Here is a 27,629-nt window from a genome sequence, read left to right on the forward strand (position 1 = left end):
TAACCTGAAGCACTATTTCTGGGTTAGCGGAGTCTGTAACCTGAAGCGTATGTAACCTGAAGCGTATGTAACCCGAGGTACCACTGTATAAACATAGACAACTGGGAAACACTGGCCTGCGAGCGCTCCAATTGGAAAACAGCCTTTACACTGTTTCCACTCAAAACCGGAGAGGTTAGCCTTCTTTTCCTAAGCGCCTGATTATCTGGACTGGTGCCTGTCAGTCACCATGCTTCCCTAGGCAAGGGATGCATTAAAACCCTCCGCCAGCAAGACTTATCAGCTGCAGGTCACCCCGGCGACATGTCTTGCCTGTGTGCGGCTCCTGGTCTTGAAACTTTAAAGCTTCAAAAGTAGGAAAAAAAGATCCAGAGACAAGTTTACTCGTTTTTGTTTTTTGAGCAGATGTTTTGCAGAGCCAAAGTGCGCCTCCACGTCGAGAGGTGAAATGGAAAACCGCTGTCAATCGAGACAAAAAAAATTCCCCCAAAGCAAACCCAGAAAGTGTTGAGCCAGTAGAAATGCTGAAATGAACACTGCTGATATCCATTTCGGGGAACCGCAGAGGAAGAGGGAGAAGCCTTGTCAGCAGTGCTGGGAAGAGGGGAGAGACTTCCCAGAATCCTCTGCAACCTGGCCTTATCCTACAAAGCTGTCCTTTGCCATCCTTACCTGGTCTTACCTCCTCTTCTGTCTGCCACCTACCTCCTTGAGGTCTCCTAAGTCGCATAAGGTGTTGCTCTAGTAAACTTGGTGGTCTAAGTTCAGCTGGCTGTCCGAGCCAGTGTCTCTCTGGGGGGCAAGGGGTTTATTCCCATTTGTGGTCCTCCTGCACACAACTTCAGAGTCGCCGATATCCATTTCAGGGGAACTTCGTAGGCAGAGGAAGAAGACCTGTCAGCAGCACTGGAAAGAGGAGAGAGACTTCCCAGAATTCTCTGCAACCTGGCCTGACCCTGCAAGGCTCTCTTTGGCCACTCTGTCTGCTACGTACCACATCCGTGAGGTTTCCAGAGTCCCCCAAGGAGTCATTCTCCTAACCTTCATTGTCTACACTCAGGGAGCTGTCCGAGCCAGCATCCATTTCGGGGAACTGCGGAGGAAGAGGTAGAAGCCCTGTAAGCAGCAGTGAGAAGAGGGGACAGAATGTGTGGCAGCTGCTACACTCGGAAGCTACAATCGGAGGCTAACAAGAGGGAAGGTGTCAGCATGAGGAAGAGACAGGCGTGGATCAGAGAGGCAATTTGTGCAAATTGCCTCTCCTTTCCAGGAAACTAAAACTTGGGACACAGACTTGTATCGGACACCAGAGTAGACCCATCAAAATGAATGAGCACGTAGAACTGTGACCCATGACTCTGAATGGGTCTACCCTGAGTGGTATCTAATGGGAACCACGGCATGTTTCCAGAAAGAGGAATTTGAATGGGGGGAGAAAGAGAATGATTATTTTTTATTAACTTATCTGCTATAAATGGCTTCTCAGCTCTTTCCAACCAGTAACACAAACATTAAAATACAGGGCACCCATAATGAAAACAGCACAATAAAACAAGGACTCAAAGCCCCATTAACAATTGGCAGTTACCAAGAGAGATCAGTCCCCTCACCAGTTTCCCTGCTATTGATTTCCAGAATTTGCTGATGCGCAATCTGCTTTTCTTGCTTTTTCAAGCAACGGAGGATTTTTAAAATTTAAGCCTTTTGCGGGGAAGGGTCGCTTTTTACCAATTCTGTCCAAACCTGACAAACCTGCTGATCCACAGCTCCTTAACTGCAAAGGTGGGTTGGGGTTCTGAGGCGACATCATAAATGGGTTCCGGATGTGGGAATGTAGTGGGTAGTAGGAGAGGATATATTGATTCAATATTATCCTTCCTACTCACGCTAGTGAGCCATATAGTAGAACTCATTCCCCTTTACACAACAGGAAGCTAGTTGCAGATTTGAATCTCTTTAATTAAGCAATCTAATCTGTCTGATCCTGGTAAATCCCCTTTTCCCCCTTCTAATAAGAATAAAGACAAAGGATTCTCCCTTCTAAATAATGAAAACTTTACTTACATTCAGTTCACAGTATGATCCCTGAAGGCAGGCTTTGGCTTGTAGTTACAGATACATAGAAAGGTGTGGATTCATCCCAGCAGTGTAGTTCAAGAGAAGCAAGTGGCTCCGAGAGGAGAAAGATGGCAAGTGAGTCCAAAAGAGAGAGATGGCTGTGTGACTGGACCTTTTGTTAGGCCTGCCAGGGTCACGCCCACCTACCTGGTCACATGCAGGTGGAGGATGCTCACTTCCGGGTCGGCGCCATCGCCGAATGGCGGACTCCCTCCGAGCTCCGGAGGGAGTCGGCTGGGTAGGGGTCGGGTCCTGCCGTGCCGGCGACGCGGGGACCCTCAAAAACCAGGGGCGGAGATGCCCATGGACTTGGTGACTCGGCGGGCACCGTTTGCGCCCCCCCGACCCGCGAAGGAGCCTTTTTAAAGGCTGCGGAGCGGGTGACGGGGGGGTGGGTGGTGCTGTGAGTCCAATGCTTCCCCTGCCCAGCGAAGCCGCATGCCATTCGGCGGAGAGCAACGACTTCTTCTTTGAAAATTTCGGATTTGGACTAAAAGGAACAACCCGTGAGTAAATTGATTGGACTTAAAAGGGAAATTTGATCTTTGAATTTGGAGCGAGCGGGGGGAGTGCAAAAAGGAAGTCCGCCCCCCCCCTGTTGTAGATGGCTCAATGCAAGGATTTGACAACTAAGATCGAGAGATGAACTTGTTTACCTGAAAAAAAATTTAACTTCACGAAGGGAAATTACAATAATTGTGCTGGAGGAGAAGACTGATTTGTGGGAACTAAAGTGCAACCCCCCCGGGAACCGGGAACGATCCGCTATGAGAGACTGGTGAAGAGACACAGAAACTTTGACAGCTGTCAAAGTAGCTGTCAAAGCAGGAAAATAAAAGAGAACTTTGTTACGATGGCTTTGCTGGTTAGATTTGTTACAATTTGGACATAAATTATTGGAAATAAAGGCAACAAGTTATTTGACTTTTGGGTCTGATTTTGAAAGAAATTAAGTTACCATATTCCCTCTAGAGGGAGGCTGGGACATTGCAACAGTAGCAGCAAGTGGAAAAATACTATGAATTTGAGCAGGATCTGTTATCTCTTGGGAAAGCTGCAAAAACGAAGCATTATTTTGTCTACAGAGGTTTCTATACTAAAGGAGACAATGGATTTATCTATTGAAGAAAGGAAGGGACTTGACGCAAGTTATGTTCCTGAATAACAAAAGCCTCTGTGGAGAACAAGAAGTTTCTGAATTAGAAGGTTTCTGCAGCAGAACAGGAAAAAGCAACCTGAGGAATAAGAGCTGGACCAAATTTGAAGCTGGAGTATTTGGAACATCCAGACTTTAAAAGGACCAAGAAATAGAATTTAAGTTAGACTCTTAAACATAGAGGTCTGGATGGAAGAACAATGACTTTTTCTGAGAGTTTTTTCGAGATTGGACTTTCTGAAATTAAAAGCTATCAAAAGACGGCAAAGTGGAGTTGAGACACATGCAGGTGGAGGATGCTCCAGACAGGTGTAACAGGAAGTTCAACTGGCTGGATCAACATCCCCCTATCTTGTGTCCACTCTAGGGAAACAAGGAATGTTGTAATTGACTGCTACAAGGATTACATCCCACATATTTTACTCTGTTATATACAGTTATATACACATTGCTTTTTATCTTTCATTTAAAATATAGAATGATAATGATAATGATAATAATAATTGTGCTTAGCATAAATTGCATCTATTGTGCTTTACGTTTATGTGTGTTTCGTTAATTGGGATTTTTTTGGTTAAATTTCAGAAAACCATAGATTGGAGTCTTCATACCAGAATCACTTAGTTCTGAAGGTCCTGGTGGTATGTAGAGTCAGAAATACTTTCTTCTTATTTGGGAATAGCTCTTGTCAGGATCCATTGAAATGAGGAGTTTGATCTTTGGCTCCAAACCAGTATATATTTTTTAGAAATGTTTCAAGCAAAACACACTTTTTTTTTTATAGAATATTTATTAAGGTTTTTTAAAAATATTACAATGAAAATGAAAAAAGAAAATAACAAAAATACAAAATAAAAATAGTTAAAAACATACAGATTTTCCATTGCTAATTTTCCTTTAGCTTATTTCCCGGACCTCCTCATACCTCCCTTTTTTGTATTCCACTTCAAATTGTTGGTTCAGCAAATCCTTACCATTAAGTTTTTACCTGTTTATAACCCTTTTTTCATATTATCTTAAAGCATTACAGCTGGAAACCGCAAGCAAAACACACTTTCATGTGTGCACGAATAAACATAAACTCTTACTATTTCAGTGGCGTTTACATGGATTTAACAAAGGAAAATAATGTATCCTGTAAAGAAAGAATCAAAGTTCATTTGCAAAAATGGAGTTCTTGAAGGATTGTTCTGATCAGGGGTGTGAGCTAACAAAGCATTATTATGTGGATATTGCATAACAGTCTTGACTGTTAGTGGAAATCCCTGTGGTCTAGTTTAGGATAGTCGTGCGCTCATTCTGCACAAGCTTCATCAAAATGAATGGGGATTGTGTAGGACAAGACTGGGGAAATTGAAGATTGTATTTCTAAACACACACACTTCTCTTTCATACGTACACCCCTAGTCCACACGAATGCACCCCATACTCATGTACAACCCCCCCATCCTCTACACACAAATCCCACTTATGCATCCACATATGTACACCTCCGTTCACATCCCACACAAACATGCCTACGTCCATAGACACAGAACCAGCTGCTAAGGACTGTGAATGGAGGAAAAGAGAGAGCCCTTTCTTGGCTTCCATGCTGCATGGTGAGACAGGGAAGATCGTTTCTCTCCAGGTAGCGTTGAGATGCATCAAGCCCCTTCTTTCCTCTTGCTCCAGAGCAGTGCGGAGTGGAGAAGACCGTAGGGACCGAAGATTAAACTCCTTCCCTACTGCCGTTGATTGGAGATTATACTCAGCGGTGGGAAAGGGAACATGTAACCCAGGGCAAATTTCAAGGGCCAGATTCAGAGGCTTGGCACACCAGAGGTCCCCTGGGTGTTAAGATGGGTATGTGGTAGATTAAATCTATGGTATCCTAAGATCTGTGGATTTTTGCTGTGTATGTGCCTAGTAGATCTGTGTTTTAAAAAACCAAAATCAGACATATTCGATATGAATGCTAAAAAACTGATAAGGAAAACTGATTAGCCAGATGTGTTCTTTTAGTGCATAATCTATGTTTGACTAAATTACCCAAGATTAATTGGCAACATAAGGTCTCTTGACCAGATCAATCCCATTTTCTCCTTGGGAAGTTTATTTTCTAAAATAACAATTGTAGAGGAATCACCGCAGGATGGCAGATGGTGGGGAGGGAAGAGGCCTTCCTGAGATTGTTATGTCACATGGTCCTTAGTTTTCACATCTTGAACTGATGATGGAATTGAATATATATTTATTTTTTTCTTTTGCAGTTCAACTTTTTAAATTGCTTTGCATCGTTATTCTACATTGCTTTTGTCATGTTTGATATGAAACTTTTGAGACAGGTGAGTGATCTTACATTGTTTCAGTTATCTGATTATCTTAATATCTCCAATTTTTTTTTATTAATTTACATTAGACTGATTCAGATAATAATTTCAAGCTTGGAAATATCTTCCAGAATCTCTGCAGCTGATCATCTGTGATAGGTAGTCCTTAAGACTGAACTTAAGGCTACTGTGCTGTAATGTGAAATAATTGCTTCATGTTCTTCTTTGCTTTACTTGCCGTACATTGTAGTGACTTTTCTACTCTTTTCAGTCTTGTAGTAGCATTTAGAGCTGCATCCTTTCTTCACACAAGTCTGAGATACTCTGGTACAAGTGGGTTGCAAATTATATTTTTGTGTGATTTACTTTTAAGTCAAATTTCTGGGTCTGTCCTTTTTTTAGTAAACAGCTGACCATGAAATTGTTAACATAGTAAGGCTAGTGGGAATGAAAACTGCTACCAAAATGAGCTGCTTCAGTGATTGCTGCCATCCTTATTTTTTCAGATTCAGCCTAAAAATTTGCTTTGCTTCAGTTCAGTGTATTGTGGAATTCTTAGATCTGTAGTGCTTGTTACACAGGACATGCTCATTACTTAATTGAATGCAGATATAATACCCTTTTTAAGGACTGCTACAGTCTCGTTACATGTTTGCTTTGCTTAATTTTCTTAAAGAGCTTGGCAACTTTGCTAATAACTTCCCAAGTCCTTAATCAATGTGTAGAAGCTGTGCTGCCTTATTGGCTCCAAAAGAGGCGGACCAAGAGTGTGAAGAAAAAGGTGAAAGCTTTGGATATAGATACTGACCTGACTTTGCTCGAGCAAGTTAATCTGGAAAAAGGGATGGATACCTATCCGGTAAGTTGACTGTATCCTCTTCCGTGGTTCATTGCATCTGAAAAGTGAAAGCTTAAAAAAACAAAAATAAAACAAAATTGACTATTGCAAATATTTGAAACCTTAATGGAATTCACAGTAGAAATAAAAGCCCCCCCCCCCGAATAGTTAGAAAATAAACATTTTTGTGCTAGTTCAAGCCAGTGGTCTAAAATCATGCTTTATGTTGAGTTCACACCCCCCCCCAATCTTTCCCCAGCAGGTAAATCCTAGTGCATGTGACATAGTGGTACCATCAGGACTTTAGGGTCCAGGGCCCCACTCAGCAGAAGGGCTGGCTTACCATATCTATCTATCTATCTATCTATCTATCTACGGTCAAACCTTGGTTCCCAAACAGATCCGTTATCGCACGTCTCGGCTCCTGAAATCCGAAAACCCGGAAGTAACTGCTCTGGTTTTTGAACGATTTTCAGAAACTGAATGGCTTCCGGGGAGTTTTTTTTTTTTCTTTTTTCTCCATTGACTTTGCTGACCGCCCTTTGATCCTCGGTTGTCAAACGTTTTGGAAGTCAAACGGTTTTCCAGAATGGATTACGTTCGACAACTGAGGTTTGGCTGTATCTGTCTTCTGATAAAACGCATACCACATCTTACTTCTTTTTGAAGTAAGTGAAGCAATCCACATCATATTCCAAAAAGGGAGCTCTCAGTAAGACCATTCTAAGCTCATCCCATTCACCCGGACCACCTGTTGCACTAGCTCTAAGAGTTTTTGATTTAGGTTTTCGTATAATAAGAATTGTCAAGAGGTTGGGGGTCTTGTACTCAGCCCTGTTCATCAACGTTGGTTCTGCCTGGAGCTCAGACTTCTGGGTAAAGAGGTGAGCTCATGAGGAAGCAGTTTTTCTTTCTGCTGGCTGCTAACACTCTCTTTAATTGCACCTGGGTGCTGGCTTCTCTGTACCAAGGCTTAAAGGCCAACGACGACGACTTCATTTAATTGGGAAGAATTTTGCAGTTGTGGAGTCACACATATAGCCTAGACTCAGCTCTGGAAAGTTTTGGCCTAGACATCTTCTGATTGGCTGGTTATTAAGTATTACCCACAGGCTGCGTGTGATGCCTCACCTTTTCCCTTTGCTTCCCTGACTGTCCCCTGTGTTATAGGGCCATGGATTCATTGTTAATGTATCAGGCTAGATTAGCTCAGCCTTTTTGCCTGTTCTGTGATTTCCCAGATAGTCCTATATTCCTAATAGCATTTTCCTTTCTTATTTTTCCTATGCTATAAGCTGACTTCATTATATGCTGCTATTTTAATTGTGATTAGAAAACATCTACGTCTTCATTCTAAACCATTGTCTGGACTCTTTTAGTCACATCTGTGACTGTATAATTTGGCTTCTTTTGCATGAGACCCCGAAAGCAGAGCGTGGTACTTCAGCTTTTGGTTCTTGGGATCTTAGGGATGTCTGGAATATCCTGACTCAGATTGGGCGGACAAACAACCTTGGGGGCAGCTGTTCTACCTAAAAGCAGTTTGTTTACTCCCTGTGTGTTGGCCACATTTGAAACACCAATAAACATTTACTTGGGCTTTGGGGCAGATTTCCTGACAATAATTAGTAAGGTTTTATTTAGTAAATTTAGAGTTGGGGCAAAAGCACATACCAAGCACAGTTCTTTAAGAGAGGATGTAATTATTAAAACATCACCTTCATTCTAACTGGTGATTTATGTTGGGCATGGAGCAGCACTGTACACCGTCTCTCATGTTCCACACAAGATGAATTAATTGATCTTCAAATGAATAGAAATGAAAACAGATAGTTGGTGTGTATACTCTGCTCACGTCAATCTTACACTCCCTGCTTTTTATTTTACACCCACACTCTCCACTTTAATATTTCTAATTGGGAAAATACGTAGGTCTGCCAGGATCTGTAAAGCTGCTTCTAATCTTGTATTTATGGTTAAATTGTTCTCTTTTCTTGCAGGGCACTTTTGATGATTATTTGGAGTTGTTCTTGCAGTTTGGCTATGTGAGCCTTTTTTCATGCGTCTACCCTTTGGCAGCTGTTTTTGCAGTGCTCAACAACATCACAGAGATGTATTCTGATGCCTTAAAAATGTGCAGGATCTTTAAACGCCCGTTTTCAGAGCCTGCTGCGAATATTGGTGTATGGCAGGTAATCCATTCAGATGCATAATGTTTGAATAACTTCGTCATTTCTTTATTTGTTTCTCTATTTGTCATTGGAATACATGAGAAGTTAGTCATTTTCCCTCTCTTTTAAGGGTATAAAAGTGGGATATACCATATTTTTACATCTATAAGATGCCCCCATGTATGATGCCCCCTATTTTGGGGGACTCAGATTTAAGAAAATGGGGGGAAATGGCCCAGAGTACAAGACGCCCCCTAATTTTTGACATTATTTTTTAGGGAAAATAACCTAGTCTTATATACGGAAAAATACGGTAAGTCTATAAAGTATCCCATGAGTTTACAGTAAACTGAGAATTCAGTTAAAAAGCAAGCATAGCTACAAAATGACAGAGACAAGAAATAGACGTGTGGGGATTTAGCTGTCAGTGTATTTAGCTACAGTGTCTTAATACTTCTATAGTTCTTAAAAGAAGTATCTTTTTCCTTGCAGATAAGGCAGATTTACATGTTTCTTTTATAGGCTACAGGGCATTCAATTTAGGGTAGAGGTGGGGAACCTGCGACCCTCCAAACGTGGTTGGCCACAACTCAGAGAATCATAGAATGTGATTTTAAGCCATCTTTAGACTGTTTGGCCAGACTATTATCCCCAAACTTTGGATTATTGGCACTTTTGAATGTAACAAAGAGGAATGTCAGGGCTATTCAGGAGCCTGAGAAAAGAAAACATATTTTTGTTAACGGAATTCTGGTTCTTTTTCTTTTTGTTTCAGTTGGCTTTTCAAACTATGACTGTCATATCAGTGGTTACCAATTGTGTCCTTATTGGCATGTCACCTCAAGTAAATGGACTTTTCCCAGAATCTAAAATCGAGCTTATCCTAATTGTAGTGTTGGCAGAGGTAAGTTGACAATTTAATTATTTGCTTATGGTCTGTAAGCAGTGCTGTTTTTTTTCCAGAAAAAGAGGTGCAGGAACTCCCACTTCTTTTTTAATGAGCAACCCTAAGGTGGCGGAATACAGTTCCCTGTCCATAAGAGTTTGTAAACTGTGCATTTTCTTGACTGATACATCCACCAGCTTGCTAGCTAGAGAATCTTTCATATCAGTGATTTTCAAGCTTTGCTATCTCTTAGGGAACCTTTTATACATGGATAGGTCTATTATGAGATACCAGCAAGTTGCAGAGGGGGCACACACAAAGGAGCTAGCTGCATTCTACTGGGGCAGATCCATGCACTGGAAAGCGGTTTTTGCAAAACAGTTGTCTTGACCAATTGTTGTGGCCAGACGTATTCTAGCTTTGGAGTCCAGCTGAAAGCAAAGTAGTTCTCGGGATGGGAAGCAGCAGGTGGGATGAAAAGTCCAGAACTTGCGTCCTGCTTCAAGTTGCCCAGCTTTCCTGCCACTTTGTGGTATTTTGAGATAACCTACCTGCAGAAAAGGGACTTGGGTGGCGCTGTGGGTTAAACCACAGAGCCTAGGGCTTGCTGATCAGAAGGTCGGCGGTTCGAATCCCCGCGACGGGGTGAGCTCTCGTTGCTCAGTTCCTGCTCCTGCCAACCTAGCAGTTCGAAAGCACATCAAAGTGCAAGTAGATAAATAGGTACCGCTCCGGCGGGAAGGTAAACGGCATTTCTGTGCGCTGCTCTGGTTCACCAGAAGCGGCTTAGTCCTGCTGGCCACATAACCCGGAAGCTGTACGCCGGCTCCCTCGGCCAATAAAGCGAGATGAGCGCCGCAACCCCAGAGTCGGCCACGACTGGACCTAATGGTCAGGGGTCCCTTTACCTTTTACCTGCAGAAATGCCATCATACGTGATCAGATTTTCACAGCTTAATGTGAGGTGTGAACAAGGCCTGTGAGATGAGATGATTCTCAAGACTTCCTTCCAAAATACAGTGGTACCTCGGGTTACATACGCTTCAGGTTACAGACTCCGCTAACCCAGAAATAGTACCTTGGGTTAAGAACTTGCCTCAGGATGAGAACAGAAATCGTGATCCGGCGGTGCGGCGGCAGTGGGAGGCCCCATTAGCTAAAGTGGTGCTTCAGGTTAAGAACAGTTGCAGGTTAAGAACGGACCTCCAGAATGAATTAAGTACTTAAACCTGAGGTACCACTGTACTTCCTGTCAATTAGTCTGCGCTGTTTTCAATTGTTTCTTAATCAATGTTCATTACTAAATTCTGTAAAATAATATTTTAAAGAATAAATTGCTTTTGCTTTGAAATTATTTTGCTTTGGAGGCAAAATAAACATTTTGGCATCACACTGCCGCAAGAGAGACTTATGGAAACAGTAATTTAAGAAAAATTAAAAGGGAAATTTGTGGGGTGCTTGGATGTATGAAAAGGCTTTGGCATCATAGTGAGGAAAGGGGAAGCAGTTATAGACACACACATATTGTGGAATCTTTTGAGCGTCACCAATAAACTTTTCATCAAGTCATCACAGCAGGAGAGGGGGCCTGTGGGAGTAGTCAATTATTGTAAAGAAAGGCTATTTTAAAATAATATCTTTTAAAGCCAAGTTTTGAGGGGGGCCACAAAAAACCCTTGATGTACCAGATACAATCCATAGGCTGGATTTGTTATAAGTATCTTAGAAAATTTGCAGCAATAGTTACCAGCAGCTTGAAGGCAACAAATTAGCTGGCTGAGATATCTACAACCCTCTTATCTCTGGAGTAGAGGATTTCTGGGTTTCCCATAGCATTTTTGGCTACACAAAAATGCAGACATCTGGTAAAACTCTAACTGACTTGCTTCATTCTCTTAAAGAAGTTTGAAAACCCAGAATCATTTGAGAACTAATGCGTAAAGCTGCTCATTGGCTATTTTATTCAGATATTTGTATTTGTTTTCAGAACCAAATAAGTAAAACGCATCTCTGCTTGCATGCTAAGCTCACAGATGGTAAAGTGCAGCTTATGAAAATCAAGCAGTGACTTGGTTCAGTGGTACATACATGTGAAAAAGAATTATCAGGCATAATTAATTCAAAATGCTTCAGGAGGTTAATCAAAGTCCATGGTGGTTTACATTAACACATATTTTCTACTAAGGAGTTTATTTAAGGCTCTAATAGCACATTTTCACACAATATGAAACACAAAATCTCTCTGTATGTTTGCCTCCATGCTGGACAAGAATTAGAAATTTTGAGTTCACACTTTTGGTCTATAAAACCCCCATCTTTGGCTATGATAATTTCTTTGCAGTCCAACTGAAAACTTTCTAAATAGCACCTGAACACTATAAATAGTCCTTGGCACTGTTCACATACAGAACAGTTTGGTAATATGCTGTCGGCTTGCATGCTCCCTCCTTCTCTGCTAATTCTTTCCGAATTCCCGATTAGGGGGAAATCACAGCTTTTTTCTGGTTTGGGTATAGCTTCAAATTATGATTAGCTGTATATCTGGACACCAGGGAGGGAAATCGGAACAATGAAGGTGAGCATGGAGTGCATGAGCCAACAGATTACTCATGTCTTGTCAAACCAGTAGTTTGACATTATATGATAACCAGCTCACTGTTTTATATCTGAATTTTCAATGAAGATTATTACACTGGAGCAACAGAAAAGGTATTGGTTCATAAGTCAGCAAATCTGAAATAAGACATGTTTAGATTTGAAACAGCTAAGACAAATTACCTGGGGTTTGTTTGGAAAGTGAAGTTCTGCAAATTGATATACGCTGAAGGGAAAACAGATGGAGTTTAGTTGTAAGCATGTTGTGGCTGGTTGGTTTGGGTTTCTTTCTCTCTGAACTTAGTATAATTGGAAATGATTAAAATTAGTTAACAGCACACACACACCATTTATTTATCTTTGGATCTTACAGACTATAACAAGAGGATTTTGCAGTATTTTATGCTTTGTATTCATTCAGAGTTTTGTACACTGCCATCTTGTGGTGAATTAATACAATTAATGGAAAGTATTTGCCTTGTAGTATGATCTCTTTAAAAATAATGCATTAAGCAGCATTTCCCAACCTTTTTCTGACCGTGGCCCCCTTCCGACCTTGTTTCCTTCCCCCTGGGCATAGCCGGGGGTGGGCAGCTGCCCCACCAAATAAGTAAATCTAAACAAAAAACAATACAAATCTGAGGTTCTGCCCCCCTAACAAAAGCCTGCCCCCCCAACAAAAATCCTGGCTATGCCCATGTCCCCCCACCCTGTTCTACTTGTAGAAAAGGTAACTATTTTTATAATTTATACACAATACAGTTGCATAAAATGATAGGAACATAATGAAATATTGTTGAAGCTGAAAAATATAGAAACATAGAATCACAGAGCTGGAAGGAAGGGTCATAGTCTAGTGCAGCCCCCTGCAACGTAGGGGCATCCATGACAGATGGCCATCTAACCTCTTCTTAGAAACCTCCAAGGAAGAAGAGTCCAGAACGTCCCTAGGAAGATGCGTCTTCCATGTATTATAAAAAGTAAACAGCACTTATTTGACCCCAGTTAGTTGACACAGAGGGGAAAATCTGCAGATACAGTCCAAAAGGCACACAGGGAGTTCTATATATATGGGAGCATTTTTAATAGCAAGTGGTCCTCACTGACGTAGTGCAAAAAGATATTGTCATCCAGAGGAGCTCTGGCTGCCTAGATAAAACACTATAGTCCCACACACCTTTACCTTTACTGAACTCAGTGTGGCTTTCTTCTGAGTAGACAGTTATTTACTAGATGCAAGTCAGCAGCACCAGACGACTCCACTCGGCTGGGCGCTGGGGTGGATTTCACCCCACGCCTTGCAGAGCCAGGGCATCGCACATACCTGACCTGGGGGTTCTAGATCACAGGCTCTACTGGTCAAAACGGAAGCCTTGGTGGTCATTCTTTCCCAACAGAAGCAAACCAGGACTGCTCCCAAGAAATGCACGTGGCAAAAAGGAGCGCTAGTCCCTGGTGAACCGTTCACTTACCCGCTTGTGATTGGCCAAGCGGATAGCCAGCCAATCAGGATTTTTAAAAAAGTTTTCCCCCTTCACTTCTTACTTCCCTCTGTGGCCCTCACAGCCTCATGCTGTGGCCCCCCATTTACGCGATTTTCACCTGGGGCCCCCTTGGAATATCCTGGGGCCCCCAGGGGGCCATATCAGTAATTGACCTCCTTTGTAATGTTTTATTTTGAAAGCTTTAAGATAATATTTTAGTTTTCTGTTGCTTTGACTGGATGCTTTATATTTGACTTTCTTCACATTGTTTTGTTTATGTTTTATTGATTTAATATGCTGTAAACCGCTTTGAGATTTTTCTGAAAAATATAAAGCAGTATAGAAATTTAAAAAATAAAATAAATAAAAATAAATATGGCCCCCAATTGTGAAACACTGCATGAAAGGCTCACCCAGACTTCTACTTGACCTGCCATTTTCCCATGGGAAAACCCAATCTTTTGTCTCTGACTCAGAGTAATTTCAATGTGATTTCTGTGGGTTGACCTTTTCTCCCGATTCAGCGCTGAAGAGCAGATTTTCCTGTGAATTGGCCATATTTCCACTGCTATTTGTAGCACAATACTGCTATAATGTTGTATTTCTTTTATAAATTGCTTTCTGGTCATTGACCGTATTAAAGATATTATTATTATTATCCTGGGGAAAGCGGTGGGGCAAATGGAAAACGGCTCAGATCCGTGCCCAGAAAGCACATGACAAGCGGAAGTGTTGATGAGCCCTTGCTCACCTTTCCTTTAAACAGTTATTACCTTTGACTCCTTTGACCCTCAGGGATTCCTCGACTAAAGGACGTTGGGCATAAGCCCATGACACAAATTTGAATAAAACTGGCATAGGATAAATTATATGGATAGATATGCCTGGGCAAATTAAGATGGTGAGTGGCTGGGTTATTACCCTGTACCTGTAAGCAAAGTAAAGCAAAACTTTGGTTTTCGTTTTTTTTAAAGGGAGAAGGAAAGGGGCAGGCGATCTGGGGCCTGTCACAAAGTATCTGGGAATTAGCTTTCCGGGGCCATTCCCAATAACTAGGTTTTCTTAGTTGCCGCAATACTATCAGTGGAATGTTTAATTGAAATTTTAAGGCCTGACCTGCAAATCTTGTTTAGATTTCATTGACTTAATTGGCTTTGTCTCTGGTGTAAGTGCCTTGAAAATTTCAATGTATACAATTATTGCCTGGTTAGTGAATATAAACATTTCATTTGTCACAATCCAGGAGGAAGGCCAATTACTGCACTATTGAAACAGTTCGTTCCTCTCGGCTAAGGCTCAATCCACATTATCTGCCATGTATTAATAGGCAACCACAGGAGAGGGAGTGCGGGCTGTGCTTGCATTGACAGCAGGTGGTGGTTCGGTATAGGAGGAAACAGGAGAAGGGGCAGTGAAATGGGGAAATTATATGGTACTCCACATCAATTGTTGAGCTTCGGTGCAGACCACAACAGTGCCATTGCAGTTGAAAAGGAAGAAGTGGACCCTGATTTGGGGTTTAGAATTTGGATACACTTTATTCATTATTTACAATTAAGAAATGAGTGGCTGGCGTGGGACTTTTTCTCCCCCACCTCAAACTTTACCTGAAGAAATGGCCTGGTTATCTACACCCCATATCTGCTTTGGGTCCAAGGCTCCAACCTGGGACCAACTGGATCTGGGCCCCAAATTGATGGGGGGGGGGCTGCCCTAATGTTTGTTTAGGGTTTTATACGCTAATCAAGTGTATGGTCGTAGAGTGTGGGGGTGAGGGAAGAAGGAGAAACTGCGTCGTCTTCACCGCCACCCCAAATGTGGGCTTAATCAAGAGTTTTGAAACTCTTATTGAACTTACGGTTGGGAGAGGGTGGAGAAAATAGATGTATCCTTCCCGCCTCCCGTTGTGTTGCAGAAACCAGGAATAAACCTTCTGCTCACTAGCTGTGAGCGGACAATGCAGTCCTGCTCACCTTGGCTTTGTCTTATGTGTTCTCCTGCTGGGAACATGCATAATAATAATAATAATAATAATAATAACAATAATTTTATTATTTATACCCCACCCATCTGACTGGGTTTCCCCAGCCACTCTGGGCGGCTTCCAACAAATCACTAAAATACAATAACCTATTAAACATTAAAAGCTTCCCTAAACACGGCTGCCTTCAGGTGTCTTCTAAAAGTTTGGTAGTTATTTTTCTCTTTGACATCTGGTGGGAGGGCGTTCCGCAGGTCGGGTGCCACTTCCGAGATGGCCCTCTGCCTGGTTCCCTGTAACTTGGCTTCTCGCAGTGAGGGAACTGCCAGAAGGCCCTCGACAATCAGTCAAAGAGCAATGTGGGGCTGTTTGAAAGCTGCCTTAGAAGCAACCCCATACTGCTTTTTGATGTAGATGCCTGCCTTTACACACACACACACACACACACACACACACCCCTGCCCAGCCCTGACTATCTCTTTTAAAAATATATTTTATTCATTTTTAGCTTTAACAGTTAACATCACAAATAAATCATAATCATATACACATAGGATTCTCTGAATCCCTGGTCTTCCCTTCACCCCTCCATGGTTTCCATAGTTATTCTTTTCCAACTGCATCATATACTGCTCACCATATTTTCTTAACACTCAATTTTTTTGAAATCCTGCCAATGTTTTTAGTTGTTTTTTTTATAATAATTTTATTACATTTTCCACAAAAAAGAACAAAAAAGCATATTTTCACAAACATTACAAATGTTTTTAGTTGTTTACAGTGTTTTGGTTTGTGCTTGACCCAAATCCAGTGTACGCCCAACTTGGGTGCTATTCTCAAGCTTGAAGATTTTGACTGCAGTGAAACCCTTTTTCTAGACATATGCATAGCTGTCAACTTTCAGATTTGAAAATAAGGGATCAGCAGCCTTGAAAATAAGGGATCAGCAGCCTCACCAGTCCTGGGGACAGTCTATGGGATATCTAACAATCCGGGATAGCCACAGGAAGCAGTGGGAAACGGCATTGGAATAAGGGAATTTCCCTCAAAAAAAGGGCATATGGTTAGGCTAAGAGCAGGTCCCTTTTCTAGCATGTGCCCAGATCCGCTGGACATTCCCATTCCACATTCCATAGCTGATAATTAGAGGCAGGTCCCTAGCTATGGGGACGCCCTTGTTTTTCTGCTAAGTGTTAGGAACCCCCCCCCCAAAAAAAAAATTATTGACAGCTGCAAAAATTATGATAGCTAGGAAGTGGAATGGGCAAGCAGAATATAAAATGGAAAAATGGTATAAAGTGGTATGCGATATGGCTATTAATGATAAATTAACATGTGCCATTAAGGTAAGACGGGGAATATGCAGGAGAAATGATTTTGAGGAGCTATGGAGGCTGTTTGTAGAATTTGTACCATTAAAACGGAAAGGGGTCAAACCATTGCAAGAGGTGTTGACATTTTGGGAGGCTGGATAGTTATTATGGAATGGTCTCAGTGGTGGGGTGCACATTTTTATTCTTATTTATTTATGGTTATTACTTTGTCAAAATAAAATAAAAATAACAAAAAAGAGTGTTAGGAAAGGTGCGTTTTCAACTTAGTCCTCTCCTGACTCGCCTCCCAAGTTGTGATGGTTGTTCAGTGCAAAGACCATTGAGAATACTATCCTAACTTACGGAGGACTTAAGGAGGGCGAAAAATGTGCCTTTCTGCAGCCAGACATGAGAAAATTCCTTTCTGGCCCCCAAATGGAGCAACCAGCTGCAGCCTGGAGTAAACCTGTTAAGCAAGGGGGCGGGCGTTGCCTGCCAGTGTCCCAAAAAGACTGGGCAACATGAGATGGGCTCATTTGTTTTCCGCTGTCTCTGGTTCAGAGCTGCAATAATGCAGGAGATAATCCTGGAACTCTGGGGAATTCCATAATGGCCTTGGGAAACACGATCACAGATGTGTGTTCTTGGTATCTGCTGACGATTGCACAAATCCAGTTGTGTGTCAGACCACTGTGACCTGCTTTGACCCTGTACTTGGAATACATCCTACTGTACCGAATGTTGCCCTGGTGAACATGATGCCAAAAGTGTTGGGACATGACCTAGTTAGTGTTGCCATTAGGGAAGGGAGAGAACTGTGATTCAGTTCCCATTTTAATGCAAAACTACCCGGTTTACATTACCTTAAACAATATATGCACCGCAACACACCTATCCTTTGAAATGCACACTGTTACAAAATGCACACACTTTTATTTCATAATGCTCTTCCCCAACCAAATGATGTGCATCAAAAATTCATATATTAGGGGAAAGTGTGTTTAAAAATGCATATATTAATGAATATAACATTAAAATATGCCTTCTATTAGGGAGAATTGCTTGTGAAAAGGTTTATTAGGAGAAATATGCATGAAATGTTAATGAACCTTAAAGAGGACTTTAAAAAAAAAAAATCCACACCCAAGCTGATGTGGAAATTGAGGAACTGAGATTAAGATTTGAAAAATGAGAAATGGAATAAAACCAAGATGGACAAATTTGGCCATTCCTGGTTGACATGGGACTGTTCTTTACCCCTTTTCTCGTAATCTCATTTCTCCCTACTTGAGCTAAAGTGATAGCATATGCCATGCTGTAGGCCAGGCCTCTCCAGAACTGAGCATGCTAAAGAGGTAATTGAGTCCAAGCAAAGACCAGTAGCGCTAATGAAATATGCTGTAAAACTTTAATTTCAGTGTAATCAGGGACTGTGACATCTACATGATTTATATAGGGATTCTCTTTAAATCCTGTTGTTTTGGGACAATTTAAACATCTGCTAATTTTGCAAAACAACTTCTGAAATACAAAAGAATTGTCTTTTAAAAATTATATTTTGTTAAATAGGGTTCTGGAATGTACACACACACACACACACACACACACGATTTTTTTGGAATTAAATTTTGCAAAATGCATGAAATGGAATTTTTGAATATATAGGCTTATGGGCTGTCACAATACATTATGAAGGGACTGTCAAAATAAATTATTTACTTATTTTCCCCTCCCTCAAAACTGATTAGAAAGTGTCAATCCAAAGCGTCACTTCTCTGACTGGAGGAAATTAGTCGGGTGTTAATTCTCAGAGGTATTTTTGGTGCTGTGGAAGGAACACAGCATGCATCTGCTTTCTCTTTTTTATACAGTTAGGTCTTCAAAAGAAGTCACAGGAGACTTCTAATGTGTGCATATAATAAGCTGAATCTGTATAGTGGATAATACAAAGAAGGCACAGCATGCAGCTGCTGAAAATGCGTACCCTATAATATGCTTGATCAAGGTTAACACTAGTCAAAGGAACTGTCATAAGATAAAAGTAAGCTATTAGGAGGTGTGTGATAAATGCAAGCTAAAATAAATATTTTGTTTGCTCTTCTTATTACACAGATAGCTTTACATGCATCTTTTTAAAACCCTCTAAACTGCCATCTTGAAATCACTTGCTACCTCTTCCAGCCAGTAACATCACTAATTGACAATGTTGTCAGGATTTCAGATTAAAGAATATGGTCATTTTGTGTACAAATGTTAGGCACAGAATCTGAAAAAGAATTTAGAAAAGCAACTTTGCAGTCTTCCACACACTAACTTGGGATCAATGGGACTTTGCAAGGTCAATGCGCAAAACACTGCAGACTAGATCTTCAAATTCCTTGGGATGTCTCTGAAGCAGTGTTGTCATGCAGTGGTCGCATCTCACCTGTGCCATAAATAAATGGATGCTGTCATTACATATTATAAGACACTGGAAACAGTTATATCGCTAAATTCAGCATCAGTGAAGCCTTTGTGTGAATAATGAGTTCACTTCTGTTTGCCATGCTTCAAGAATGATAGTGTGAAGCTGGAAAGAATCAAATGAGATCTACAAAAAATATGCTTAGTAAAGTGAAGAATACAATTTAGGATGAACATCAGAATAGGTTTAATTGGAAAATAAAAGGCTGAATTGGGATTTGATAATATATAAAATATTGCCTCAATTCAGATGGGGCTCACGGTGTTTTTTTTCCTTGTCTGCTATGACAAGATAAGAAATAACTGACTCAGTTGGTAACCAAAATGATTTGTCCTGGATGTTAGGAAGGGCTTCCTGTAAAAATGTGGCAAATACTTACTAAATGCTTTAGCTGGTCCCAGAGTCAATGAATCAGGCCCCATAACTGATGCGCATATTAATTATTTCCCTCAAGCCAATGTAGTCCAATTAATAATAATAAATTTTTATTTATACCCCGCCCTCCCCAGCCAAGACCGGGCTCAGGGCGGCTAACAACCAATAACAAAAACAAGTTGATTAAAATACAATTTAAAAAGATTAAAATACAACATTAAAACATTAGGATGTAGCCTCTTCACCGGAGGAGAAAGGAAAAAGAAAGACGGGGAGGGAATCAAACTGATTCTAAGCCAAATGCCAGGTGGAACAACTCTGTCTTACAGGCCCTGCGGAAAGAAATCAGATCCCGCAGGGCCCCGGTCTCATGAGACAGAGCGTTCCACCAGGCCGGAGCCAGTGTTGAGAAGGCCCTAGCTCTGGTTGAGGCTAATCTAACTTCCTTAGGGCCTGGGACCTCTAGGGTGTTGCTATTTATGGACCTTAAGGTCCTCCGTGGGGCATACTGGGAGAGGCGGTCCCGTAGGTATGAGGGTCCTAGGCCGTGAAGGGCTTTAAAGGTCAAAACCACCTTAAATCTGACCCTGTACTCCACTGGGAGCCAGTGCAGCTGGAAAAGCACTGGGTGAATATGCTCCCATGGCAGAGACTCCGTGAGGAGCCTCGCTGCAGCATTCTGCACCTGCTGGAGTTTCTGGGACAGCTTCAAGGGCAGTCCCGCGTAGAGCGAATTACAGTAGTCAAACCTGGAGGTGACCATTGCATGGATAACTGTTGCCAGGTTGGGGCGGGAAAGGTAAAATTAATTAAAATAATTAAACCTAATTAAAATAATTAAACCTTCCATCCAAGTTATCTCTTTGGGGTGTCCTCTTCATCCTAACAAGTGATGGAGACCACATGGGCATTCCAAGCTCTTGGTCCCCTATTCCTAATATGACTGTTTCTCCTGCCATAAAATCACAAAACTTTAAGTTTCTCTTAAAGGTAAAGGTAAAGGTAAAGGTACCCCTGCCCATACGGGCCAGTCTTGACAGACTCTGGGGTTGTGCACCCATCTCACTCAAGAGGCCAGGGGCCAGCGCTGTCTGGAGACACTTCCGGGTCACGTGGCCAGCGTGACATCGCTGCTCTGGCGAGCCAGAGCCGCACACGGAAACGCCGTTTACCTTCCCGCTGGTAAGCGGTCCCTATTTATCTACTTGCACCCGGAGGTGCTTTCGAACTGCTAGGTTGGCAGGTGCTGGGACCGAGCAGCGGGAGCGCACCGCGCCGTAGGGATTCGAACCGCCGACCTTTCGATCAGCAAGTCCTAGGCGCTGAGGCTTTAACCCACAGCGCCACCTGCGTCCCTTAAGCTTCTCTTAGAAGACATCAATTACAAGCAATAAGCCACACTTGCAGCAAAGTCATCAACCACACGAGTAGTAAGTTGCAAACTGGTCCCAACTAACCAGACAACCTTGTTTTCCCAGAGATACAAGACCACACGGGAATTTCTAATTGACAATTTTTAGTATGGTCAGATGTGCCCCAGGCATGCTTCTGTGTCCAAGAAACTTAATATGTGTTATTTTGTAGCTGAGATTTCTTGGATTTATTTCATATGCTCAGATATTTTGAGGAATGTAGTATCCTGCTCTAATTTAGAATGATTTTCTTTTCCCTCTGATAATGGTGATAGTTAGCAGTTAAACTTAGAAATGTCTTCGTTAGCAATTAAGCTTAGCAACGTCTCATAAATTTATATTCTTCAAAGGAAAATTTAGTGTAGTTCAGTTGGTAGCGGGGTGCCAACTTGAAAAAAATATTTGGGGGGCCCAAGAAAGTCCCACTCTGCACAATCAATCACAAGAAACGGTATGTGTACACAATTTGAACGGCATTGCCCATCAACTTTTTTGGTGGGGGCAGCCCCCTCAAATATTTTGTTGGGAGGGCTGAAGGGACCTCGGCCCACAGGAGTTGGCTCCTATGCTTGGTAGAACATGAGATACTTAATCTCAAGGTCATGGGTTTGAGCTCCATGTTGGGCAAAACATCCCTGCTTTGCAGGGGTTGGAATAGATGAGCCTTGCAGTCCCTTCCAACTCTTATAGAATTCTAGAATTTTATAAATATTCCTTCATTGTAGCACCAAGTCAGTCTCCTCTTTTGAGAGCCTCATGTCTTTGCTTGCCTGCTCGACGACCTAGGTCATTATGAATCGGAAAGGTATCTCAACTCTGCATCAGTGTGCTTTAGATCCGTAATGCTAGCTTGCATTTTACCAAGTTTTTATGCTGTTGACTAACATCTGTTATTTTCTCTTCTGGAACATTTCACTAAGCTTTATTGACTAAACAAAATGCGCTTAACTGAACCTATATGTCTAAGAGCCATCCCTGAATCCGTCATTTTCTGTGTGCTGAAATGAAAGCAGGGCTATCTCCACTCCACTTGCTGTTGCTTCTGTTGCAGGGGGGACTAGGGGGTAGTTTAAATGTCTTGATGGGGTTACACTTCCTCTGAAGGACTGGGTTCATAGCCTGGGGGGTACTCCTGGATCCTTTGCTGTCGCTTGAGGCTCAGGTGGCCTAGATGGCACAGAGTGCATCCCTATCTAGACAAGGATAGCCTAATTTCTGTTGTTTGTGCCCTGGTAATGTCGAGGGTGGCGCTGTGGGTTAAACCACAGAGCCTAGGACTTGCTGATCAGAAGGTCGGCGGTTCGAATCCCTGCGGCGGGGTGAGCTCCCGTTGCTCAGTCCCTGCTCCTGCCAACCTAGCAGTTTGTTTTTGTTTTGTTTTTAATAAGTATTTATTAAAGTTTTTAACAAAATACAACAAAAAAGAAAAAACACAAAACAGAAAAATACACCAAACAGAAAAAATAGATAACAATAAAAAAGAAAGGAAAAATCCATTATTCTTTTTCTAACTTTGAAGCTCATATCCTTATTTTCTTGACCTCCTCACACCTCCCCTTTTTGTATTCCCATTTACATAATCAAATCAGCAAATCCTTACCCTCTTTCCTTTTATCATCTTTAACTTGTACCTTAACATCTTAACATATCACAACTCCAATATTTTCATCCTTAAATTCATTTTTGCATACTCTTTCTAACTTTGTCACTAATACCACTTGTTTTTAATCCAACATCATTTTAGCATTCATAAATTTTACACTGTTTCTGTAAATAGTCTTTAAATTTCTTCCAGTCCTCTTCCACCAGCTCTTCTCCCAGGTCTCAGATTCTGCCAGTCATTTCTGCCAGTTCCATGTATTCCAGTACTTTCATCTGCCATTCTTCCAGAGTGGGTAGATCCTGTGTCCCAACCTAGCAGTTTGAAAGCACATAAAAATGCAAGTAGATAATTAGGTACCGCTCTGGCGGGAAGGTAAACAGCGTTTCCGTGTGCTGCTCTGGTTTGCCAGAAGTGGCATAGTCATGCTGGCCACATGACCCAGAAGCTGTATGCCGGCTCCCTCAGGCAGTAAAGCAAGATGAGCACAGCAAACCCCAGCGTCGGTCACGACTGGACCTAATGGTCAGGGGTCCCTTTACCCTTTAATGTCGAGGTTAGATTATAGCAGCATGTCATTTGTGGCGCTGCCTCTGAAGATGGTTTGGAAAGTTCCTCTGGTGCAGAGTTCAGCAGCCACATTGCTCTCCAGAGGCAAGACGGTTTGAGCACGTAACAATGATCCTGACCTGACTGCCACTTTCCGGGCCCAATTCAAAGTTCTGGTTTTGATCTATGAAGCCTTAACTGCTCAGGATTGCAATGCCTCCCTATATGAACCAACCCAAACCCTGCAATAGCCATCTGAGGCCCTTCCTCATGTGCCCCCTCCATGAGAGGTCTGGAGAGTGGCAACACAAGAATGGACCTTTTTATTCAATGGTTTCCCATTTGTGCAATGCTTTCTGTGGGGAGGCTATAACCAGGCCTTTGGTAGATTAAACAATCTGTGGCCTTTTAAAATGTGTTGGGGGTGGGCTATTGGTTTGGTGTTTTTTGTTATGCATTTTGTGTTCTTGTTTTGTATTTTTAGGTTTTGAACCGCCCTGTGATCTTTAGATGAAGAGCAGTATACAATTTTAATTAATCAATAATAGTAAAAAAACACTGTCAGATTGTCCAGAGCAGGAGTCAGCAAACTGTCCCTCAGACCTTGTGGGGGTCCGGACTATATTTTGGAAGGAAAAAAAAGAACGAATTCCTACCCCACAGATAACCCAGAGATGCATTTTAAATAAAAGCACACAATCTACTCATGTAAAAACACCAGGCAGGCCCCACAAATGACCCAGAGATGCATTTTAAATAAAAGGACACATTCTACTCGCTGATTCCTGGACCATCCGTGGGCCGGATTTAGAAGGCAATTGGGCCGGATCCGGCCCCCGGGCCTTAGTTTGCCTACCCATGGGGAGGATTGACCAGAACATCTGTTGAGGTCTTTTCTGTATTTTTAAGTGTGCTCCCTCAGTAGTAATGAGGTAGTAAATGCAGTTGCCTACCTTGTGTATCCACCACAAATACACAGACATAGGCCCATGTTGTATAGCTGTGTACCATTTGTGGTCTCAGAGTTCAGTCTATCCCATTAATATAACTCAGGTTGTGATTTTGGCCCAGATTTTGGCTATCAACACATTAAATAGACAACCCTGAAAATATCGCCGAAAGAGGGAATTTAGGATGCATTTCTTTCTGGGACAGTGTCCTTTTCTAGTAGGATGTTTAGCGAGGTTGCATATGGGTTCCTGCTTGAGGGGAGTTAGAATAATAATAATAATATTTTTTTATTATTATTTATACCCCACCCATGTGGCTGGGTTTCCCCAACCACTTTGGGTGGCTCCCAACAGAATATTATTATTAGTAATAATAAAGCTATAAAACATCAAACATTAAAAACTTCCCTAAACAATAGAATAACAAGTATCTCTAGCTGGAGAGGTTTGCATGCTATAAACACTTCATAATTTGCCATTCCTCTTCAAGACTCTGTTCAAAATCAATAGTAAAATACTGTTCAGGCATTTTGGTGAAAGCCTAATTAACTGCCTTAAAAAAATAAAAATCATCTTCTGGAACTGTTGTTGAAAGGCCGATCTGTTTTATCATTTTAAAGTAGTCTATTTGTCATCATAAATAGTTTTTTAGAAAATGTCAGCTAAATTAAGTGACTAATCCCCACGTCTTGATTGCCATTAGGAAATACTTTTATGGAGTAGGTGTTTAATGAATGTCTCGTTTATTAAATAAGGGAACTCGCCCACTAGAGGGCACATGAGTACACAGGCTGTTAGTTAATTTAATTGAACTCTGTCTTCTCATGGGTCTAGTGAAATTTCATTTTGACATTCCAAATATCAACAGGAATAATAAAGAAGAAATGCCTCGGGTGAAAATAAATGAAAAACTGCTCGCAAGCTTTACCAGTGCAATTCTGTGCATGTTTACTGCAAGTAGCTCCCTAATAAGTAGGATTGCAGCTTTAGCATCTAATCATTAGATGTAAATTAATAATTTTAGTTTAGATTTATTAGAAAGTTATAATCCCAATCCTGGAACAAATGTATGTAAGTATATTAAGAAGTTTCAGGAATATATTTGAAACATATTCTTTTTATGTCTTTGTACAGTCTGCTGGGGGACGCAGGTGGCGCTATGGGTTAAACCACAGAGCCTAGGACTTGCCGATCAGAATGTCGGAGGTTCGAATCCCTGCGACGGGGTGAGCTCCAGTTGCTTGGTCCCTGCTCCTGCCAACCTAGCAGTTTGAAAACACATCAAAGTGCAAATAGATAAATAGGTACCACTCTGGCGGGAAGGTAAACGGCATTTCTGTGCGTTGTTCTGGTTTGCCAGAAGCGGCTTAGTCATGCTGGCCACATGACCTGGAAGCTGTATGCCAGCTCCCTCGGCCAATAAAGCGAGATGAGCGCCGCAACCCCAGAGTCGGTCACGACTGGACCTAATGGTCAGGGGTCCCTCTACCTGTACCTTTATAGTCTGCTGGACCATGTTTCGTAGGGTCGAAGGGAGAAATCTAGAAAACAAAAGAAGGAACGTACCTGTTACAGAGCAATCCAAACTCCCTTTGCTCTGGGTTGTGGGGATGTTGAATAGGCAGAAGTGTCTATACATCTAGCGGCACTGGCCTTTTCCTTTGGAGTGATGCCAGAGTCATTCTGGTGCCGCAGAGCCCCTGTTCTACCTGCTGAGAGAGTGGGCAGGCGAAATTTCCACTGGCAGCATCGTTCTGGGGGCAGAGAGGAGCTGAGCTGACCCCACTGCCATCATGTGACAACACTGGATCCAATCTGGACACTGTTGCTGCACTAGGTTGTCACGGAGATCTTCCTGTCCCCCACTTACAGCTGGCCTGCTTTGTTATGTCACAACGGGCAGCAGCTGAGGTTAGGAGCTACTCTTATTCATGCTATAGGTGATAGCTGGCATTAATCCTACTCTTGAGCATACCCACTGAAATCAGTGAACATAAGTCTGTTAACTCCAGTACTGGATATAGCAGCAGTGAAGCATGTTCTTAAAGGAAAATGTACATCAGGGATCTGTGGATAGATGGATCCTTTGGAATGGTATTAGACCTCACGTTTTTCAACCAATTCATAAAGTACTGCCATTTTCAGATGGAGACACAGTGCATTCTATTTGGGAATCTCTCCAAAAGGGCGTTGCCGTGTCCTCTTCATCTGCTTTCATCCTCCCTTGATGGGAAAGAGAGTCTGACGGCTGAGAGGATGCATCTCGTCGGCTTACGTCTTTCTCAACCTTCCTCCACCTACCAGAATCACGGCTCACTCAACTAGGGCAGCCCCCGCATCCTTCTCCCTAAATGCCCCTCTGCAAGAGATTTTCAAAGCACCCACATGGTCGACACCTTCCACTCTCCTTAAGCATTACAAAATTGACACTTTTGCCTCAGCTGATGCTGCCTGTGGAAGGAGGGTGCTGCAGCACGTCCTTCCAGCCACTTAAACAGCAGCTTCCTATTTGAATTCTTTATTTTTTTTTTACAAAGCTTGCAGTGTTGCCTTTTGACTGCCAGGTGGTGCTAAGCCTAAATCCCAATCTGGCAGCACTTTTGTGGGGTCTCCAGAAATACCTTTCGTGATAAGTATAATGGGCTGTTCACAGCTGCACAATCCCTTCAGTATCAGTGCTTATTCCTGTTTTCCACCTTACACAAATTTCTTCTTCTGAGCTGCTGCACCCCCCCCCCCCCGTTACATGTAAGTCATTTTTCATCTAAGTCTTTGTTCTGCACCTGTACTAGGGCTGGGTAATATATTATTATTATTATTATTATTATTATTATTATTATTATTATTACTATTATTTATACCCCACCCATCTGGCTGGGTTTCCCCAGCAACTCTGGAGGGCTCACAACATAATAATAATAATAATAATAATAATAATAATAATAATAATGATGTGATAAAACATCAAACATTAAAAACTTCCCTAAACAGGGCAGCCTTCAGATGCCTTCTAAAAGTCAGATAGTTGTTTATTTCCTTGACATCTGATGGAAGGGCATTCCACAGGGCGGGTGCCACTATTGAGAAGGCCCTCTGCCTGGGTCCCTGGAACTGCCAAAAGACCATCGGAGCTGGACCTCAATATCCGGGCTGAACAATGGAGGTGGAGGCGCTCCTTCAGGTATACAGAACCGAGGCCGTTTAGGACTTTAAAGGTCAGCACTGACACTTTGAATTGTGCTCGGAAATGTACTGGGAGCCAATGTAGGTTTATCAGGACCAGTGTTATATGTTCTTGGAGGCCACTCCCAGTGATATATTGATAAATCATTCGATAGCAGTTTGAAGTCCGTATTGTGATAATTTTTGACCTGGCAATATACTACGAATCGTGTGTGTGTGTGGTATGCAAAAATCACAGTGTT

The 27,629-nt window shown here is 42.0% G+C and overlaps 1 protein-coding gene and 2 long non-coding RNA genes across 6 annotated transcripts in view; 2 read left to right on the plus strand and 1 right to left on the minus strand.

The window, feature by feature from the left end:
- The window catches only part of ANO10 (anoctamin 10), a 102,248-nt gene that overhangs the window by 16,146 nt on the left and 58,473 nt on the right, over positions 1–27,629 (plus strand). For all 4 annotated transcript variants that reach the window (XR_013831981.1, XR_013831982.1, XM_079947297.1 and 1 more), the window contains exons 7-11: positions 3,860–3,915; positions 5,527–5,601; positions 6,263–6,445; positions 8,425–8,616; positions 9,371–9,499. Coding sequence is in view for 2 of the 4 variants with exons in the window: in XM_079947297.1 (XP_079803423.1) it covers positions 3,860–3,915; positions 5,527–5,601; positions 6,263–6,445; positions 8,425–8,616; positions 9,371–9,499 (635 nt within the window). In the remaining 2 variants the exon portion in view is untranslated. The remainder of the gene's footprint in view (positions 1–3,859; positions 3,916–5,526; positions 5,602–6,262; positions 6,446–8,424; positions 8,617–9,370; positions 9,500–27,629) is intronic.
- Positions 1,955–3,700, plus strand: LOC307199544. Its single transcript, XR_013832028.1, has 2 exons — positions 1,955–2,279; positions 3,564–3,700. It is a non-coding gene; the product is annotated as an uncharacterized lncRNA (long non-coding RNA).
- On the minus strand, positions 6,368–26,827 carry LOC307199543. Its single transcript, XR_013832027.1, has 4 exons — positions 25,771–26,827; positions 19,169–19,279; positions 12,260–12,302; positions 6,368–6,496 (listed from the first exon to the last, which is right to left on the minus strand). It is a non-coding gene; the product is annotated as an uncharacterized lncRNA (long non-coding RNA).

Source organism: Podarcis cretensis, assembly GCF_951804945.1.
Source record: "Podarcis cretensis genome assembly, chromosome: 12".
In the NCBI taxonomy this organism is placed as follows: Eukaryota; Metazoa; Chordata; class Lepidosauria; order Squamata; family Lacertidae; genus Podarcis; species Podarcis cretensis.